Source organism: Apteryx mantelli, chromosome 5 (assembly GCF_036417845.1).
Source record: "Apteryx mantelli isolate bAptMan1 chromosome 5, bAptMan1.hap1, whole genome shotgun sequence".
In the NCBI taxonomy this organism is placed as follows: domain Eukaryota; kingdom Metazoa; phylum Chordata; class Aves; order Apterygiformes; family Apterygidae; genus Apteryx; species Apteryx mantelli.
In genome coordinates this window covers 53,521,950-53,542,649 of record NC_089982.1, presented here as the reverse complement: position 1 = coordinate 53,542,649, position 20,700 = coordinate 53,521,950, and the positions used below count along the sequence as shown (strand labels likewise).

Sequence of the window (20,700 nt, the reverse complement as noted above, 5' to 3'; positions counted from 1 at the left end):
TGCCTTTGTTATGCAACTAGTTCCAAAGAAATCTGAACAACCCCCTACCAGATTAAGGTGTGAACTCAGCAGTATATAATTTGCCCTTTACAATACAGATAGTAACATTTGATTTGTTTTGTTTTATATGAATCATCTGATCCGCAAACTGCATTTTATATTATACATGTGTTTCTTCCAATCTAAAAATCAGCTCAGGTAGTGTAATCATGCTAATGTACTTCTATTTGCACACTTCACTTCAAAAAAATTGATTAGATACACAACTAAACTAGCCATTTTTTTGGTCAGTCTAAATAGCGGGATGTGGATTTCTGTATATGGTCAATGTGTCAGTGCTTTACAACTGCTTGCTTGATCTGCTGCTGCAGCCATTTGTCTAAGGTCTGCAGCATCAGTGCTACATTTTCTTCAACCAGAAGCCATGTTTCTTAATGTGTCAGTTGCTAAAGTTATTTGGCAAATAACTGAGTTTGCTGCAAGCTGGTAAACTGATTACTGAAATAAGGAATGATTTAAGGCTATCTTTTAATACCCCTTTTAGAAAATGAAGTGATATTAAATAAATTTTAGTCATACTGAGATGAAAATTTGCTTTCCATCTCAGATTTATGGGCAACAATATTTTCCCTCTCTGTAGACTTCTTAGTGTTAAGTATGAAGTTACTAAAAAAGAAAAAAAAAAACTTATAGTAGACTCGGCAGTCTGAGACAGAGAACTGTTTTAATATGAACTGTTCTGAGCTTGCTGCATTACACTTCTGCTGTTTTGAATGTCCTGGATATGAAGAATCCAGTCGTGATTAGATGTCATGAACTTGCAGGTTTTAATTAGAATGCCTTAAGCAACACAGTCTCTAGGTACACCAAAGAGACAGCAAACACTTTCATTACATGAGTGGTGAGTTTATATTATAAACTTATGGCTGTTGTATCAATTGGGATGACTAGCATCTCTTTCCTTAGGTGGTCAAGAAAGTATTGCAAATGAGCCAACATCTATCCAGGTCCCTAAGCTTGTTCTCTCCAGTGTTTTCTTTTTACATGTTATAAAACACATAGTTGATGTTAGAAAACAATCCCAGCATGCAGTCAGTGACATAGTGTAGAAAGCACTGATTTTATCTATCTGCTTCCTCGGATCCTAACATGCCTGCATTTCTTTCTACTTAAGCCATTCTTTATTTCTAAAAGACCTTTACTTTCTTAGTTTGAATTCTGGCCACTGTTGTAATCTGACTTGGCTTTTTCCCCCTCTCTTGGGGGGGGGGGGGTAAGGATAGTAGTGGTCAAGTACTTCTCATTATGGTACTAGCTTTAACTGGCAGATAGCTTAAGAAATAAGTATTTCAGACATTGCTAAAATCAGTCTATTTGGAAGTGAATGCCCTTTCTGCCATGTAATATGTAACATGCATGGTGACTTCCTCTGAGGTATAGTGCATATATATAGTCTGGTCAAAGAAAGAAATTCAAGAATATTTATTGTATTAGTATTTATTGTTTTTGGAACAACAGAAAAATCTGTTTAAAAAACATTTGTTAATATGGCAAGGAAGAACTTCAACAAGAGATCTGCAAAATAGTGAACAGATATTTTGGCTTTAGATATTTCCCCAAGACCTTGTTTCTGTAACTAAATATGACTTCTTGGTAGGTTGTTTTATACCAAGGCTTCTTAGACATATCCTTACATTGAACTAGAAGACTAGCTATTCCTCCCAAATGTTTAGGAAAGGATAACAGAACGACACTGTGACAGATAATCTTCTAATACAATTTAAAATTCTTGTCATGCTTGGTAGGTGCTATTTTAACTCATTTGTGATTTAAAAGTATTCTTAATTTGAACAAACAAAAATACTGTCAAGACTGAAGAGATCTAGAGCTAACCACTGAACTTGTTTTTGCAGAAATAGCTGAAATTGAAACAGATGTACATTAGTGCACATTTCTGGTCAGCAGGACTGCTGATTAAGAAGCAAGGAAGTCCAATGCAAGATAAGGTCCTCCGTTGTTAGAAGCTCATTGACACTTCCATATAGCCATTACATTTCTGAAGAAAGAAGTTAGGCTGGGGAATCTCTTTCCAGAAGTAATTTCTTCTTGGAGGGCCTCCTGTTCAGACAAGCAACATAGGAAGGATGCAGGACTACCAAGGACTACAGGGATCTGGACATTCCCGCAGGTAAGTCTCTGTATGACCATTATATACCTCCATCAGCGTTGTGCACACTGTCAGCTAATAAGGGCATGGGAGGAAGGAAAAAAAGCAAGCCTCATTATAGGAATAAGTGAAAAGCTGACTCAGATACTAGCTGAACAGCTCAACTAAAACCAGCGTTTATCTTATTTAGCTAGCCGAGTCTAATCTCTAGGTTTTTATAACAAGTTCAACATGCAACTAGGAAGAGCTCATGTCCTCATCCAAAAATGCTGCCCCCACTGAAAACAGTAAGTAAACTTTTTGATCAAAAAATCTCTCTTCTTGCCCCTTGAGTCTTTTTTTTTTTTTTAAACCCCAAACCTCAAGTTCATCAGATCGAAACATCTTCTGTTGCAACAAGAATGTTAGTGTGCCTAACCAGGAGGTATATTAACTTGTTTCACACAAAATCTGAAGGCATGGATCATGGGATAATTCAGATTAGAAGGGTGCTCAGTGTGTCTCAAGTGCAACTTCCTCCTCAAACCAGGGTCAGCTATGAAGTCAGACCAGGCTACTCAGGGCTTTAAAGCCATAGTACCTCTGAAAACCCATTATTCTAACACTTACATTTTCCTTTTACAATGTTACTTGGAAGTTTTTGTTTTTACATGCGCATTTTTACCCAGCAACCCACTCACCTCAAAATCTACCACTGAATAGCACAGTAAATATGTATGTGTGGAAAAAATTCAAACCTAACTCAAAATAGTGCATTTTCCCTCTTCCATTCTCATATGGTGAAGCACAGTGCACCTGAGGCACAGAGATGCCTGTAACCTTTCCTTCCCTTCCTCCCTTTTGCCCTCTGACTCTTTCCAGTGGAGCTACTGTGCTTTCATTGTGATCCAATTCTAGTGGATATCAGGATGAGAACACCTGTTCGATAGCTTTCTTTCAAAACAAGCAGGTCAAAGTTTGGTAAAAGGCTGCCATCAGTGGTTTTTAGAAGCCAGACCAGGTTTATTTTTCACGCTTAAATTCCAGCTTTACAGGTCTTGTGGAATACCTTAAACTCCACTTACAGTACAAACTCAGTCCTCCCATAAGTTGGTACAATAGTGTGGTAAAAACTGAATGTAGTACTTTGACCACCTCCTTAGATATACATTACATTTCTCCCCTCCCCCCCCCAAATTTGCAAAAAAAGAAGTATTACCTTATTGAGGACAGGCTTTGTGGAGAGAACATCATAGATGGTTGGTAATGAGATGTTCTGAAAGAAAATAGTGCACTTATGTTAGTGGACGTTAACTTGCTTACCTAGCTCTGTGTGTAAACGCTGAGAACTGCAACTTTTCTGATGTCTCACTTAGGTAGTAAGATAAAGCTTTAGAAATATATGATACCAATATATCTTGAGATCAGAAGAACATGGTTTGAAAAAACCTGAACAGGCTAGATCTCACTACAGCATGGGAAACTTGAGTTTCAGTGTCTGCTTCCTGTCAGTGTTTGAATTTCACTAGTGATAAACCTGAAGATACTTTGAGAAATATCAGTGTTTCCTGAACTGTTTTATTACCCTAGATATGCAGCAGAAGAAAACACTTTTAGAAAACCTGTATTTGAAAAAAGTAAAGCAGTGAAAAGGCTCAAGCTAGGGAAGGAGAAAGCCTCGAACTAGAAAACATTCATGTAAAGAGCTAGCTGGTACTCTACTATACAGAAGTGTAGACAAATTGTCACAAAAGCATTAGCTGCTCCTGTCATTGCGGCTCTGCTTGCAAATGCCCTGATTATCCCTGGCTATGTCAGATCACTTCTATGATGCAACTTGAGGTAATCACTTCAAAACAGCAAGATTAGGTATTCAGAGGATGCTTACCTCTTGCTGTGTCTGGTTCAGGCACTTCATTGCAGGTGTTCTACGGTTATCCAAGACTAGTGGAGGCTTCCAGCGGTCATAGTTTGTTTCTACCACGTACCATGTGCCTTTCTTTATATCAAGGCTGAAAAAGAGATATACGTGTTTGTGTTTCACTTCTCTAAGTAAATACTCTATGAAACTAGATTTTTTAGGCCTACTACAGGTATATTTCAGTGATATTAAAGAACTGAATTCTTGCACAGGAGAAGTCACAAGAGACACAGGGCACAATTATCAGTGGAACCTGTCCTCTTCTGGAAGAGTAAAGTCAGGTCAAGCATACTCACTCCCAGATATCCAGAGTAGCTGTCCTGGAACGAGTTATCACACAGCCTTCTCCGGAATTTTTTCCACCCAATATAAAGTAAGCTGGAGCCAACAGTCTTGTTTTTGACAGTTTGTCTTTTGCGTCCTGGTAACTGCAGATAACAGTAAAGTTTTAGACTATTAAATACTATAAATGGTTCAAGCACTGAAGAACTTTTTTCAGACCCCAGAAAAATTTGGTTAGTTAAACCTTTCCTCCCCCTTCAGACACATACACAAGGACTGTGTCATAACGAAAGAACACATTTCTGCAAAGCTTCTCCACTCAGTTTGTACTTAAAGTATGGTTGTCAGGAGGTGTTCCTTGCACACTTTTTTTACATGAAAAACAGGAATACAATAATGATGTACTCTAGCAGCATGACATTCCATCTAATTCATTTACTGTAGCAGAACTTTATTTCTGCTTACTTCCTACCCTATACTACTAACTGTTGGATGTGTTTTGATGCAGAATACTGTTATGCATTCAGATGTTAGTAGCTTCATTAAAAAAAAAGATTTGAGGAGTTTTAAAGAAAATCATATGCCATGCTTTCCCTTCCCCACCGCCAACATGAAGTATCAGCAAAGACAGGAACTGTTTAATGCTAAGGCTACTAGGAAAATACCTGTATCATTAGATACTTAATATGAGACATCTACCTACAATATTCATGCCAGTCAGGAGCAAAACAAGTTAAAACAGTGAAATATTTAGAGGAAAAAAAAAAAAGCACAATACCTTGTAGCATTCTCTAGTACTGCTCTGGTAAGAAAGCCCATCCACATACCATCTCTTCTACCAAGAAACCACTCAAACATTCCTGCAAAATATCACTGGTTATAATAGTTTCTTTACATAAGCTTCTGTCATGCTAGTCTAGCTTTCACAGCCTTTAAACTGAACTGTTTTATCTTACTCATCTGGAATCTTTTCACCATTTGTGTGACTCTTCATTAATGTAACTGGTACACTTAAGGTCTGGAAAACTTGTGTTAAAATAAAGAAATGAGCATTACTCACCAATATAACCACCATCAAGGCTGAAACGCTCATTCATTGTCAGAGTGAATTTGTCCTGAAAAGTATTAAACAAATCAACCCTCAACCACTGCCGGCATTAGTATCAGTAATAAACACAGGCAACATTGTAATTTACGCACCAATCCAGCTTTGCATTCATTAGATTATTAGCCTTTGAGTAAGGGGCTGCAAGAGCAAACCCACACCAAAAACCAGCTTGTTAATCTCTGAGTAAATAGAAATGATAGTTCATAGTTTCTTTGCTTACCTAGCAACCTAGCAAGCTATGGGTTTATGCCAGCCAGTCAAGCCTATGGTGATTTTTCTTTTGGACCTTGTTGCATCACTGAATTACTAGCTTCTCCTCCCCTGTTGTATGTATATACTGTTTTCAGACCTCTAAATACTAATCCAATTTGAAGGCAAATTTTTAAGTTCTACTGTAAGTAAATCCTGATACCTCAGTGTTGTTCACATGAGCATACAGCCATACACAATTTAATGTGCACTACTTGCAACATACAGTTCAAACTCTAATCCCAACAGTTCAAACTCTAATCTAGAGTGTTTGCCCATGTCCTCCCCTGTGGCATGCAGCTACATTGGATCATTTTCAAGACGGAGTCTTGTCAATTTATTGGGAACAGAAAACAAAACAGGGATTTATGCCAGAAATTTACTCTACTATGAAAAGGGCCAACCTTGATAGAGCTGAGCATACAGAGAAGATGGAGCTGTGGTAAGTTGGAGCACCTGGTATAGTTCAGTATGTTAGTTTTTAAGGTCTAGATAAAATCAGATTTAAAGTGTTTAAAAAACAATTATCTAATAATGTAGGCCTCCTTTTCCAAGAGGTAGATATTTAAAACAGCACTCAAGTATGCTGTTTCTACCCTGGGAACACAGCAATTTCTTTCTATTTGCTAGCAAGAAATACCAACCACTTGAGGAAACATTTATTTTGTATTCACTACTACTGTTTGTCCATTTGGAATATGTTTTTGAAGTGCTCTTTAAGAATTGCCTAAATGAAATAGTTATGTTTGAACAATTTCCTTTTACAAAAAACAGTGCAGCACTATTTTCTTCTATCTTTCTTCAGATATCTATATTACGTACTGGAACAATTAAGAGCTCAGGGCAGAGGATTAAAGGAAGACAGTTTATATCTTAAAGGAAAGTCTAAAGCATTATTAACTCATTGACAAAAAAGCTCCCATACTTACTGGTTTGACTCCAGACACCATGCCTATATATCCTGCAAAATTTGTAGACTTAAATACTGTTTTGTTGTTTCTCTGGAAGTCCAGGTTTACCACTATAGGCTTCAGTTCCCGAGTTATAATCCAGGAATTATTTTTAACATCCCACCTGCAGAAGACGGCACAGCATTTGAAACTCCCCCCCATCTGTAGCTTCTAACATTTCCAACCACAAAATGCCAATTTTCTGTGTGAATCAGAATCCCCAAACCCACCACCAGTAGGTAGTAACCTAAACAACACAAGCAAGGGCCAGCTAGGAAGTCTTAATGCATATGCAGTCTATGAAAAGAACCAAGTTTTGTGCAAACCAACAGTACAAATAAAGGCACCAACTGAATAGCTGGCTTATTTTGGACACATATAGCTTTATTCTACTCCTACTGGCAAGTCGAGGCAGCTAGAGGTGCTGCTTCGGTCATCGAACCTACTAAATCTTGAAAGCGTGTGTAGTTTGTACTGAAGCAGAATGACCCAGCCACATCAAATTCTTATTTTCCAAAAGGGAGAAAACAGAAACACATAACATTGTATTTTTTTCAGTTGAAGGGAAGACCCAATTCTACTTTGTAAAATTATCCAGAGGAGCTTTTTCTGCTGAGTGTGTATTTGAGGGGATGCTAAGGAACAGTTTATTAGACAATTAAATTCTCTGGAAACAAAGTTTTAGGAACAACTTTGAAAAGTTGTTTTAATTTTCAGGGCACATGTCCCCAGTCTTTCTGATAAAAGGGGAGCAGTTCAACACACGGCTAATCAAGGGATAGATGGAGTCACAGTTGTCCATATTTGAGTTTTTGTTAGGCAAATGAGAATTTTAATGAAGATGAACATTTAAATTCCAACTGGGCATTAAGAATCATCTGGGTAAGTGACATTGCAAAATATACTGGGATAATAAAAGCAAACACTGAAATATCCAATTATGAGGCATGAAATGAGAGCACTAAAAGAGAATCTAGCGCTAATCAACAAACTGGAGTATTCAAAGGAAGATTAAGCAAAGACAAATATAGTATCGTATCTAAATAGATGATAATGCTAGATCAAGGGAATACAAAACACTGGCTTCAGAGGAGAAATGATGAATGATGGAAGACGTCTGTAGAGCATGGAGCAGTAACTACCTGGATTATCTGAGAAAAGACACACCGAAATTGCTGCTTCTGTCTCATCACTTAACAAGGTATATTGTGCCTTTGAGATAAGGTTACATGGACTGTTCTTTGCTATAAAAATTCTAGCCAGATTTAACTGTAGCTGGGAAAGCACTAAGTAACACTAAGCACGACTGCTTTCCAAAGTCATTCCTGAAAAATGCAAAGCAGTTTGACATGAGATCAGCAAAAAAGCCTTTTGCTTATTCTAGCCCTTTTTACAGTATACAGTGCGGAATTGCTTGTCACAGTTTTCAACAACATCCAATTCATCATTTATTCTCAAAGAAAGTATGTACAAATTCAAAGTTCAGCTAGCTCTCCCCCCCCCCTTTTTTTCAAACTAACAGTCAGTCTTAGGTACTTACCCAAGAAAGAGTCCAAAATCCAAGTTTCTGGCATGGTACAGCTTCCCTGTATTAAAAGAAAAATATATATATATAATTTTCTAAAGAAAGGGACATAAATTTCAGTTTAGGAAAATAAACACATATGGGTAAGTAGTAAAAATACCATTGTCTTTTGTATAAAGACAGAAAAAAGCTTTGTTTTGTATCAAATGTTTTGCCATAATTGAAATCAAGTAATCTTTTAAATTACTGTCCAGCTCAACATCAGATGCTTTTCATATTAAATTAATACACTTATAATAAATCCAGCTTTCTGTTTTTAAAAATGAGCCTTTTGTAAGCCCTCTGAGAATCCTTCTGAAGTCTGCACCTGTTCCAATGGAGGAAACAAGGGCTGCTAAAGCAATTAAGAGAATGGACAGTCTGCTTTAAGAAAGGAGATTAGTTAATTTTCTCTAGCATGACACATTTGCCACAGCTAGAAACCAGGTGCAAAATGGATTGCAGTCAAACCACTCACAACACTGAAAAAACATCAGTTGTTTGGTTGGTGTTTCTTTTTCATAGAAAGGCAAATGCTATATAGTAAAAAGATCTCTCTTTCTTTGTAGGTACTTTTTTTTTCTTTAAACCTAAGACACCAGTCATCTCTTATTCCCTCTCAAGGTATACCTTTTCATTATCATTGCTTTCAGTTTCTGCTACTAGACCTGCTTTTCTGCAGTTAAGGAGGACTGTATTCTATAATTGAGGTGGACCCTTCCCCAAATAGGACAAAACCAGAAAGACTATTCTGGTATGCATTACCTGTTTTATCTTCTGCCACTATTGAAGTACATACAGTAAAAATTTCATAGAAGATGTTAAAAACAACAATTTCCCCTAGAACGAAAAGAAACAAAGTTCAAGAATTTGATTTTTTTGCAAATACAGAACAACGATTAGAAAAAAAAAAAAGACTACTGCAAGACACATCATTCTATATTTTTCTCTTCAGAATTTCTATTTGGATCTCCTTTGATCTGTGAAATGAAAAAATCAAGAGCTTCCTGAAAGGAAAACAGAAGAACCAGAATCTCTTGGCCTTCTGCCTCACCATACAGAAAGCTGACAGTCATTACAATTTCCTTCTCCAGGAGCTTCAAAGTGTCTATGAAGTACACAAAGACTCACTTTAAAAAAAATAGTTTATACACAAGTTGCTACATGCACCAGTATATCCATGTGAGAGCTTTTGACTAAGCAGTATGTGTACTGCATATAGAGGAAGAGACAGGAAAGAGGAAGAAACAGGCCTGTGGACCTTCTCTGTCTAGATTCTGGAAGAAATTGGCATCTAATGCTTGCTTGCAACTTTGTTTTCTTTGCAGGAGAGAAGGGAAAGGATGCGGTGAGGATCATGGGGGAAAGAAAGTACAGGCATACCTCGGAGATATTGTGGGTTCGGTTCCAGACCACCACAATAAAGTGAATATCGCAATAAAGCGAGTCACACGAATTTTTTGGTTTCCCAGTGCATATAAAAGTTATGTTTACATTATACTGTAGTCTATTAAGTGTGCAGTAGCATTATGTCTAAAAAACCAATGTACATACCTTAATTAAAAAAATACTTTATTGATAAAAAATGCTAACCATCTTCTGAGCCTTCAGCTAGTCGTAATCTTTTTGCTGATGGAGGGTCTTGCCTCGATGTTGATGGCTGCTGAAGGTTGGGGTGGCTGTGGCAATTTCTTAAAATAAGACAGCAACGAAGTTTGCCCCATCGACTCTTCCTTTCACGAAGGATTTCTCTGTAGCATGTGATGCTGTTTGATAGCATTTTACCCACAACAGAATTTCTTTCAAAATTGGAGTCAATCCTCTCAAACCCTGCCGCTGCTTTATCAACTAACTTAATGTAACATTCTAAATCCTTTGCTGTCATTTCAACAACGTTCAAAGCATCTTCACCAAGAGTAGACTCCATCTCAAGAAACCACTTCCTTTGCTCATCCATAAGAAGCAACTCCTCATCCATTAAAGTTTTATCATGAGATTGCAGCAATTCAGTCACATCTTCAGGCTCCACTTCTAATTCTAGCTCTCTTGCTGTCAGTTCTCGTTCTCTTGCTGTCAGCCTGTCCTTTGAAGTCAGGCATTGACTTCTCCTCTCTAGCTATGAAAGTCCTAGATGACATCCTCTTTCAATATAAGGCTGTTTCATCTACACTGAAAATCTGTTGTTTAGTGTAGCCACCTTCATCAATTATCTTAACTAGATCTTCTGGATAACTTGCTGCAGCTTCTACATCAGCACTTGCTGCTTTGCCTCGCACTATATGGTATGGAGACAGCTTCTTTCCTTAAACCTCATGAAACAATCTCTGCTAGCTTCAAACTTTTCTTCTGCAGCTTCCTCACCTCTCTCAGCCTTCATAGAGCTGAAGAGAGTTAGCGCCTTGCTCTGGATGAGGCTTTGGCTTATGGGAATGTTGTGGCTGGTTTGATCTTTCATCCAGACCACTAAAACCTTCTCCATATCAGCAAGAAGGCTGTTTCGCTTTCTTATCATTCGTGTGTTCACGGGAGTAGCACTTTGAATTTCCTTGAAGAACTTTTCCTTTGCATTCAGAACTTGGCTACCTGCTTGGCGCCAGAGGCCGAGCTTTCGGCCTATCTCGGCTCTTGACATGCCTTCCTTGCTAAGCTTCATCGTTTCTAGCTTTTGATTTAGAGAGAGACACGTATGACTCTTCCTTTCACTTGAACACTTAGGGGCCATTGTAGGGTTATTAATTGCCCTAATTTCAATATTGTTGTGTCTCAGGGAACAGGGAGGCCCGAGGAGAGGGAGAGAGACGGGGTAACGGCCGGTCAGTGGAGCAGTCAGGACATAACATTTATCGATTAAGTTTGCTGTCTTATATGGGTGCAGTTTGTGGCGCCTCAAAACAGTTACAATAGTAACATCAAAGATCACTGATCACAGATCACCATAACAGATATAATAATAATGAAAAAGTTTGAAATATCATGAGAATTACCAAAATGTGACACAGAGACATGAAGTGAGCACATGCTGTTGGAAAAAATGGCACCAACAGACTTGCTTGATGCAGGGTTGCCACAAACCTTCAATTTGTAAAAACCGCAACATCTGCGAAGTGCAATAAAACAAGGTATGCCTGTGCAGTGTGAAACCCAGCCTTGCCTTCTTGACATGTTGAGAGCAGACACGCAGCTGTACGGGAATGCACACAGAGCCCTCCTCCTCAAAGGAAGCCCCCGAATTTTGGTGCACAGAAGCTGAAACTCTCCAGTTCCCAAAGCTCAGAGATGAAAAGCTACAGCTACACAGAAAAGCCTCAGCCTGATGAAAGGGTTATGCAATTTATTGCCATTCTCTTCTAAATACTGTTTTCATTTAGTATGAGATGCAATTTGTTTTTTTACTTATTTAATTCATAATTCAGTTGTTAAGGCAACAGCTGAATATAACTGAACTGCAAACTGTTAAATATAATAATTTTAACAAGTCCAGATTCCTAATTTTCTATTATGTTAATGAAGCATTGAAAAATATTACCCAAAGGAATTCCAGATGCATTTGCAATCCCTTGGAGTTCTTCACTGAAAGGATAAGGAAGTGTGGAGGTCAGATGAGCCTGAAAGGAAAAGTTTCATGTATTGTCTGTGTAAATGAATCAATTTTTTTTTAACTAAAAACAGACCTCCAATAGATGCATCCTTATTAGCACTATAAAACTGTGTATTTAATTCCTCTGCAATTTGTAGAACTTGAGGACATTTGTACAGTACTTGAAAGAAAAGTATGTATTTAGGTAAAGTAAAAACTACTATTAATCAAAATATTGACATGTGAGCAATGGAGATTATCACAATATCTAGTTAACGTTAGCAGCAATAGACAGAAAAGAGTTAAATACGACTCTTTTAACATATAAGAGCTCAACTGGAACTGAGCTTGAGGCTATTAGTGTTTAAGAGAATCCTTATCTTTCACAAACTGGCCTGACTACCTGTGTATGCTATCTTTATGTCACCCACCCTCAGGCACATAGTGATACCGTAGCAAGCTGAATCATGGGTGGCCAGCATGACCTAAGGCTGCTATAAATTGAGATGGGGGCAGATCTGACCTTATGCAGGCTCTAGCCCTATACTTTTTTTTCCCCCGTCCTGACCCTATGCCAAAGTCTATTTTAATCAGACTGAATTCTTCCTTAAAATCAAGTGTAATCAACGTTGCTTCTGGATTCAGATATTTATTGCTGTTTTCAAAACCTGATTTGATTCTACTGATTAAAAGGAGTTCAGCATAGCAAACAGCATCCCAGTAAAGTGCCTGCTAGAGAGACCAGGCATATACGCTATTGAAAATGGCTTAACATGACTAATCCAAACTTGAGAAACTCTTAGGAAAAATTAAAGGAGGAAGAGACACAGGCATTTTAGGTTTGATGGTTTCAGTATAATTTAACTCTTCAAACCAACATTTTTTTCCTCAGGAATCTAAGAGGAAGAATTATTGCATGTAAAGTTTTTAATTAGCCAAATTCAGTAACATTCTGGTAGTCAGAGCAGACGGTAGTAAAATATTTAAGCTGACAATACTTACTATTTTGTGATCCACTATGTCAACGACTTTGCCACTAGGGAAGAATGTATTTGCTATATCTTTAATATTCTCGACTACGGTCTTCAACTAAAAAGAACAAGGACTTTTATTGAATATAAGATCTTGAGCTTAAGAATTATCAGAATACTTTTCAAAACAACATTTTGTTGAAAAACACATATTTATGAGAAGTGATAAGTGTGGTATTAATGCTGAGAAAAGCATCCCCAATTTCCACAGCCATTTAAGAACTCAGCTATGGAATAGTCACTCTTCAACCTTTATTCAAATGACTCTGTAGATCAGCTCTTATACCTCCCTTTACTAGAAAAAAAAATTATAGGAAAAAGCCATTCTTGTCTTCTGCTCCTAGGATCACATTTATGGAAAATATTCTGCACTCTTCCATCTTTAAAAATATCAATTAATTAAAAGCTCTTTGCTTAAGCATCGATGTTTGCGAAGCCAAAAATACTAGATAAACTTCTTAGAAAAGTACACAAGGAGGAGCTTGTGGTTTGCAAAATGTGAACTGCCATAAATGCCACTCCATCTGATTTAACTCAGAAGTTCATGAGAGATAAGACCTTTCACAACAGAAGGTGCAACCTGATGCTTCCAAAGCCCATTGGTTTAAACTAGACTTTTAAAATAAATATAATCGTGTAAGTAGAATTAGTCTAGCTTTCAGAGTTGAAAGGTCAAAGTCAGCAGTGTTATACTAAAAAAAAGGCCCTTTTTTGAGAAATCAAGCATTATTAAAATGAATTTTAAGCAACCTTCAAAAGAATGGTTGTTTTAAATAGGCTGAAATAGACTTGAGTAGTTTAAAAAATATTTCTCTTCTGTCACAAATTTATTGCACTCTATCAGGCAATAGAGAGTGTCATTCCCACAAAAACCCCAGTGCCGCAACCAATGCTCTTAAAAGGGCAATAAGCTTTTCATTCCTCCTCTGCTGTTTCGTCACCTCAGTCACTGTTTCCAGATAAAGAGCTGGGCAGAGGAGAAGGGATGATGCCTCAGTTTCACTCCAGTTTAAAGGCTGTTACTTTGGTGTACTCCTCCCCCCTCATTCTGTATTACTTTGTACATAAATACATTTTATAAATGAAAGTCTGCTTTACGGTGCACCATTTTTTATTCCTGTGTCCCAACTATCAGTGCCCCTGCGCTTGATCCTGCTAGCTTAAGTTTTGCACAGAAAGATGTTTATTCAAGCAATTATCTTATTCTAGAACCATATAAAAAAAAAACCCCAAAAACCAAAACTAGAAATACTAACCCTTTATTAAAAGCATTTCATCCCAGGTACTCCTTCCAAACCTTTTCCATAATAAAAGGCTACATGCTAGTTTTATATATGCTAAGCTTAAAAGTAACCTCCACGTTTCATACCTCTGTCTTTTTGTCATGCATCAACTTATCCCATCTTTTGCTGGGAGGTAAATCAAGATTTATGACATATGTGGGAACATGCCCTTGGAACCTGAAAGATAAGTGCCAGAGTCCAAATTTAAAGAAGGCTTTGAAAAATGCATAAATTTGACAAAATAAGTGCTTTTGTCTTGTAATCGGTAGTTTCTAGATCTGTAATATGAACAAATCATAAGAAAAAATCTTAAACAGCTGATAATTCCAATTCACTACTTTTTTGTAAATTGTAAGAGAAGTCCAATCAGATTACTTACGTTGGTCCTGAAGGAGGGTATGTTTTACTTCTGCAGTCTTCTCCATACTGTGGAGACAGTTAAGTGTTACTATTTAGCTTCTTTATTAAAAGACTTTTAATATTCTAGCAGACTTAGTTTTGAACTAAACCTTTAGGACTAGCCAGCTAATTCAATTCATGATAATTCGATACTAAAGAGAAAGTCTAGCAGACTTGAAAAGGGGAGCAGAGGAAAATGAAAGAGGTACTGGACAAACACCATCTACCCTATGCTGTCATACAGAACTTCAACTAACTTATCCAATGTAGTCCAAGACAAGCACAAATTTATGATAATTACACAAGCCCATTTTTATTCAGTGTGTCTCAGTTATACACAAGACTGATACATGAATAAGGAAGACCACTTGAACATTTTCTTCAGAAAAGCTCAGTAACATTAAATCTCGGTACAGGCTAGTCTGCTCTGTTTAATTCATAATCTCATTTCATTACATCATTCCTAATTATGTTCAGTACAAAGCTTCCTTTTATAGTTGGGACAGAAAAAGCACACAGAACTTTTATGCAAACTGCTTAACCACAGGCATGATCTATACAACACAACTTTTTGTTTAGTACGGAAAAGTGCTGCTAAACTGGTGCTAAGTATTAGAGCCACATCTCAGAAATATAACTAAAAACCAGTTAGCTTCATTCCTGTAAATATGGCTAATTACAAATGAAAGTTTGAGAACTATAAACTATATTCAGATGTATCTGAAGTGAATGTAAGGGCGTTCCCCCACCAATTCATACAGCAGGTATATACATATGTATATACACCTTCATTCATATGCATATATATATTCATATATACAGGCCCCAGTCATTATAGCATGTTTTACACAGTCAAATACAAGCAGATGCATATTAGTTGCACCTGTTCTTCAAGCCAGCTGGGAGCAGACCTGATTTGGTCTGAAACCATTTAGGCACATTAGCAAGCTCCTGAAAAGGCAGTATTTCCTCTCCCGCCCTGAACTACTTGAACAGGCAGTTTGGCACCAAGCAGCTACCGGCCCTGGAGCCAGGAGCCAGCAGGCTGGCTCCTTGCTAGTGCTGCACGTGGACAACCCCTTCCTTCTCTTGTTATTTCACTCTGTATCTTCAGCTTTGAAGAACCTGACTAATCTGCCAATCCAACTTTTCTGGGCTTTATTCAGCTAACTATATATCTCGGAATGTACAAAAGGAAACGTACATATGCTATTCCATAAGTATACGCAAAGGCTGCCAAAGCACAAATATTTGGAAGACAGAAAAGAAATAAACACATGTAGGGAAAGCCTCCTCCTTCCCAGCATTCATTTCCAATTTTTATTTCACTGTACTAATTAGATTCCTTCACTGGTGTGTCCTTATAATGCCTTCTGGCTCTCTAGACAGACAAGATCTCTAGCAGCTTCATATCTACAATTAACAAGCTAACGAATGTTCAAGCTGTCCCTTGGGCAAATCACATTAACCACTTTTAATGCATTAATCTAGAAAACTCAATGTCTTGCACAATGCCACAGACTCTTAAACACTGACATAATTTGTTACAACAGGAAACAAGAATTTGAAAGTCAGACTGATTTTCATGCATTATTTTAGTGTTTTTATTTTATTTCCAGTGGCTGAGAGAAAGCTTGAAACAAAGTTCGGTTTTCCTACATATGAGATGAAAGCCTAGGACTATGCTGCTTCTTGCTAAGAACAAATGCATTTCCTGGATTTCAGTGTAGTGCAGTTATAGCCTCTGCACAGCTGGAACAAAAAGTCAGGCTCGGGAGGCCATTTTATTTTCAAAACAAAGATGTTTCAAAATAAGGAAGGCAGGCAAAGATATCAGATGACTAAGCAGGCAACAAGAACCAGAAGCTTCATGTGCGGCCAAGAAAATACTTAACAGCGTTAATGCAATTGTGAAATTTTCCATTCTGCAAAATTAAAATAAGTTAGAAAATGCGGCATCACATATATATCTTACTGCAGCGATGGCACAATAGATTCTGACATTTCAGTAGCAAAACTTTCCAAAATATGCTTCTTGACAGATAAAGACTATTACAAAAAAATGATCCAAAATAGTTCCTTTTACATTCAGAAGAGAGTCTCTCTTTAACTGAGGAAAATTGAATAACCAGGCAACAAGCTGAACTTGTGCAAGGTTAGTAAGAAGACATGCACCTAAGTGATCAATTGTACATGAGAAGTTTTAGGTTAAGATTGTCATGCATTTAAATAACTTCAGCTTGGGCTCCTTGCTTCCTGGAAGGGTTATTGCCAGTTTTTGTTTTCAAAGAGTTTGTACCAAACACTACTGGATCCTGCCACCAGTAAAAAAATTCAGTTAATATGTCAGTATAGTCTGCGCGTACACAGAGCAAACAGCACCAATCTAGCAAACTTATTTCAGAGTATTTTAAGTGGTGTTCCAAGTGCTAAATGTTATGTTGTTCCTCTCTCTCTTCCCCGAGATTTTAATTTTGCATTTGAAACTATTTTTGTCTTCCTTGTCCTCTGCAACCTAAGCCACAAAACAGGCAGGCAAAAGGACAGTTTAAGGAAGAGTTAAGGGAGAAATACAGAGAATAGAGAAAATATCCCCTCCTTATATGTGAGTAATTTTGGACTTCTCAACTGTCTATGTACAAAGCAAGCAAAACAAACTAATAATTCCCAAAACAACCTGTAGATCTTCTCAGCATCAATTAAACTAGTTAAGTTAGCATTAAGATATCTGAAGAAAGCCAAGATTATTAAGTTTCTTTAGAAACTCTATGATATGATGGCACAGAGAGAGTAATTCAAAGAGACGTTAAAACAACCATAAACTTGAAAGATTTTTTTATACGAAGTTCATCTAGTGAGGGACAAAAATCTGTTTACCTTTTGTGATGGCTACAGACTAACTGCAAGCTTTTCTAATAAGACAAAAAGAAAGAAGAAAGCCTACCCTAAACGTTTTTTAAACAATGTAGCTCTAGGAAGCCGAATTTCCTGCTTTGAAAGCCTAATGTAACCAAACGTACAGGGATCAATGCAGAGTTGTTTTCCTGGGTCTTTGGAAAGGTCATGTGCACTTGCTGCTGCTCTAGCTTTTCTACATTACTGCACAAAAAGAACATTTGTTACTCAAGGATTTCTTAACAGCAACAGAAAAAACAACAGGCACTTTCTATCAATGGAATGAAATAAGCAGCTATTAAGTTACTGCTGTGGTCAGCAAGACCCTCTGCTCCACAGGAGCTTGAGACGAGAAGAACAAAAAAATGTCATCTGAGAGAAGCACAAGCAGCCTTCTAGCAGCCACCATCTAACTGCCCAGGGAGCATCACCTTTACTTTCAAACTTTGTAACTGTAAACTTTTTGAGTGGTCTCCCAAAAAAAGAGACAGCAGAAGCTCTCTAACAAAAGGAGGTTGCCATAAATTTCCTTTTTGAACATGCACCAAGCTCCCTGTGAGGAATGCAGCTATTCTTGAGCAATTAAGTGATTCCCTATCCCTTTTATTAAAATCGTCTTTCACTAATCAGTTGTATATTTTGATTACTTGATGCACAGCTGACTCTGGAATTTGCATGTATGTAATGATGCAAAAATGGATGTGCAGCAGCATAAGACCAAAACATTAAAAGAAAGAAAACACTGTGGAGGAGAAAGACAACATGGTATGTGGAAAGACAAAAATAATAAGCAAAACATGGAAGTAATGTGGAAGAGTTATGCTATGACCTACGGTATGAATATAAGTGGAGCAGAATAGGAACAGAGTAGCTACACAAACTGTCAAGCTGAATTGCTACCTGGAAAAAAAAATTAATAACAGTTATTATGCACTGCATAATAACATAATAAAGAAAAATAGTGCACAGTTCAATGGCTGCTGAGCAAGTATTTTAAAAATCAGCCTGACTTCATTAACATAAAATAGGTTGAATGTCCAGTCTAAACAATGCCAGCTACAAGACTTTCTTTATTACTCCCAAAAGTATTTTTGATGTAGACAGCATCAGGCATCCTTCTTTAATACTCAAAGCAAGAGTTCCTTATCTTCATCTTTAACAAATAAATACAAAATTATCTCTTTGTGTTACGAAATAATATTCTATAGTTTAAGGACATGGTATTCAATCTTTTTTAAACAAAATAATCTGTTATATTCAGTATCTTTTGGTCCATGAATTCTCCATTCTAAGACATTTTTCTCTCTACTCCTCCACTTACAGGACATGCCAATACAGTATTCATAACGTAGTAATCCAGATGATGTTCACCTTTTGAAGTACAGAAATTAAGAGTACTCCTGCAGCACTGAAGAAATGGAGAACATGCCAATTTAAATTGCAATTTGGAGAAAAGTTTCAGTATGGCTGTGCAGGCTAAAGAGAGTGACAGTCGGCACAACTGAGATATAGTTCAAGGTACAATTGCACGATCTTTGATAACAAAAGGAGAATAACCCAAATAGTTCTAAACTGGAAGACAACAATCAACAAATGATTAATTCAAGCCTTTCAACCAAAAAAAAAAAATCACAGTATCATATCTGGCTGCACAGCAGTGCAATTTGCAACACGGATCCCACTGGATATTACATAAACGCAAGGATGCACCCAAGTGCAAAACCAAGCTCCCAGGAGAGGACTTTGCTGGTAGCTGCCACGTTTTCCACTATCCCCCCGGGAAGCTTTTTGTCACGATTCTGCAGGTGTTTTAGGCTGGAGCTGGCTCGCTGTGGCGGGGAGCTGCCTCTTAAGGGTGGAGAAGGGAGAGAAGAGGAAGAGGGCGCAATTCCGCGCAGTCAGGACGCTACGGGAGCCTGGGTCATACCGCTGTCCATAGCCCTCCAGTGCCTTCCCTGCAATTCTCTCCTCTCCTCTCCCCCGCCCCAAACCACACTTGGCTTCCTGGCAGCAGCACGATTTGATAGGAGGCGTGCAGGAACACAGGATAACCCCGCAACAGCGAAAAATCTGTTGCCACAGAATATTTTGAAGCGATCCCCCCTCCTCACAGAGGATGCGAGGGTTTGGAAGCTGCAGAGACAGAGCAACGTCCCGGGTCCCCCAGGGAGCAAAGGCCCACGGCTGGAAGGGTTTTTGTGGACTCCCCCACCTGCACGCTAAGGACAGGGCAGCGGCGCGGGGGCGGCTCCCGCGGCACGCAGCGGCCCCGCCCGCCGGGAGCCCCCCTCCCCCCCGCGCCCGCCCCGCGCCGCTCACCGGGTCCGGGGCCAGCACGAGCAGCGCGGCGGCAGCCAGCAGCGCGGCGGGCGGCAGCAGCGCCCGGCCACAGCCCGCCATGGCCCCGCTCCGCGCCGCACCGCCCGGGCGCCGCCCGTCACGTGACGTGACGCCGCCCACGTGGCGCCGCCCACGTGATGTGGCGCGGCGCGCCAGGCGCCCCCGCCCCCCCCGCGGCGCTGCCCGGTGGGGGAGGGGGGAGGGAGTCGCACCCCCACGGGCAGCGTTTTACCTGAAAATGCCTCATTAAAGCAGCCGTACGCTCACATAAAGTACTGCTGCTGCAGCAGCAGCAGACACGTAGCGAAGCGGTAGGGTTTTATCCGTTTTTGTTCAAAGTAACAAGAAGCGTCAGAAACCACAGCACGCTGCCGCAGCGCGTGCGGCTGTGGGCCTCGAGCGGCCCCGCAGAGCCGCCCCGCAGAGCCGTCGCCTGGCGCACCTGGCAGGGGAAAAGTCACCTGCGGGCCTAGTGGGCTCTTTTTTCTTCTCTCTCAAGAAAATCCGAAAAAAACCTGTCTCTTAGGCAATGCTCAGGACAAACCTGTGGCACCAGTTTGTACTTGGTGAGGACGGGTGGCGGTTGGTGACTCCGCGCTTGGCAGAACCTTTCAGGTGGGCAGGTTTTATGGCAATGAGACGCCAGGCAGGATTTCTCCTCCGTCCTGCCTGCCTAGGAGTGGAGGAAACAGGCAACTGGAAGGTAGAGCTGCTCGAATAAAATGAGAAACAGGGAGCATTAGCTCCACCAGGCCAGGCAGGTTACCTGTTATCTATACACTAACACAGAGAAATGGTGTATTTACTGAAATATAAAGTACAAGTCAGCAATTGGAATAAGTTGCATACTCTAAGCAACATACAAGAAAAAAAAAGTATAACACCAGTGTCAATGAATGAGTGTATAATCTAAAAGCATGTTATCAACTGTTCTTAGTAGTAGTGTGTTAAATAT

At 39.0% G+C, this 20,700-nt stretch overlaps 1 protein-coding gene across 1 annotated transcript; it reads right to left on the bottom strand.

Moving 5' to 3' along the window:
- Positions 1-1,481: 1,481 nt before the first annotated feature.
- Positions 1,482-19,830, bottom strand: ASAH1 (N-acylsphingosine amidohydrolase 1). Its single transcript, XM_067297997.1, has 14 exons — positions 19,725-19,830; positions 14,491-14,537; positions 14,198-14,288; positions 12,800-12,886; positions 11,747-11,825; positions 8,986-9,060; positions 8,197-8,242; positions 6,636-6,780; positions 5,410-5,464; positions 5,128-5,209; positions 4,364-4,495; positions 4,035-4,158; positions 3,366-3,422; positions 1,482-2,242 (listed from the first exon to the last, which is right to left on the bottom strand). The coding sequence occupies exons 1-14, from the start codon at positions 19,803-19,805 to the stop codon at positions 2,153-2,155; spliced, it is 1,191 nt and encodes a 396-aa protein (XP_067154098.1). The 5' UTR covers positions 19,806-19,830; the 3' UTR covers positions 1,482-2,152.
- Positions 19,831-20,700: the final 870 nt, after the last annotated feature.

Bases quoted from the DNA above. Each gene is read 5' to 3' on its own strand.
- ASAH1 (XM_067297997.1), bottom strand. From the start codon at position 19,805: ATGGCGGGCTGTGGCCGGGCGCTGCTGCCGCCCGCCGCGCTGCTGGCT. The intron at 5,465-6,635 runs GTAAGTATGGGA...AATACTTTTCAG, and splicing joins TGGTGTCTGGAGTCAAACCA to GACAAATTCACTCTGACAAT. The intron at 3,423-4,034 runs GTAAGCATCCTC...ATTTTCTTTCAG, and splicing joins TGAACCAGACACAGCAAGAG to AACATCTCATTACCAACCAT.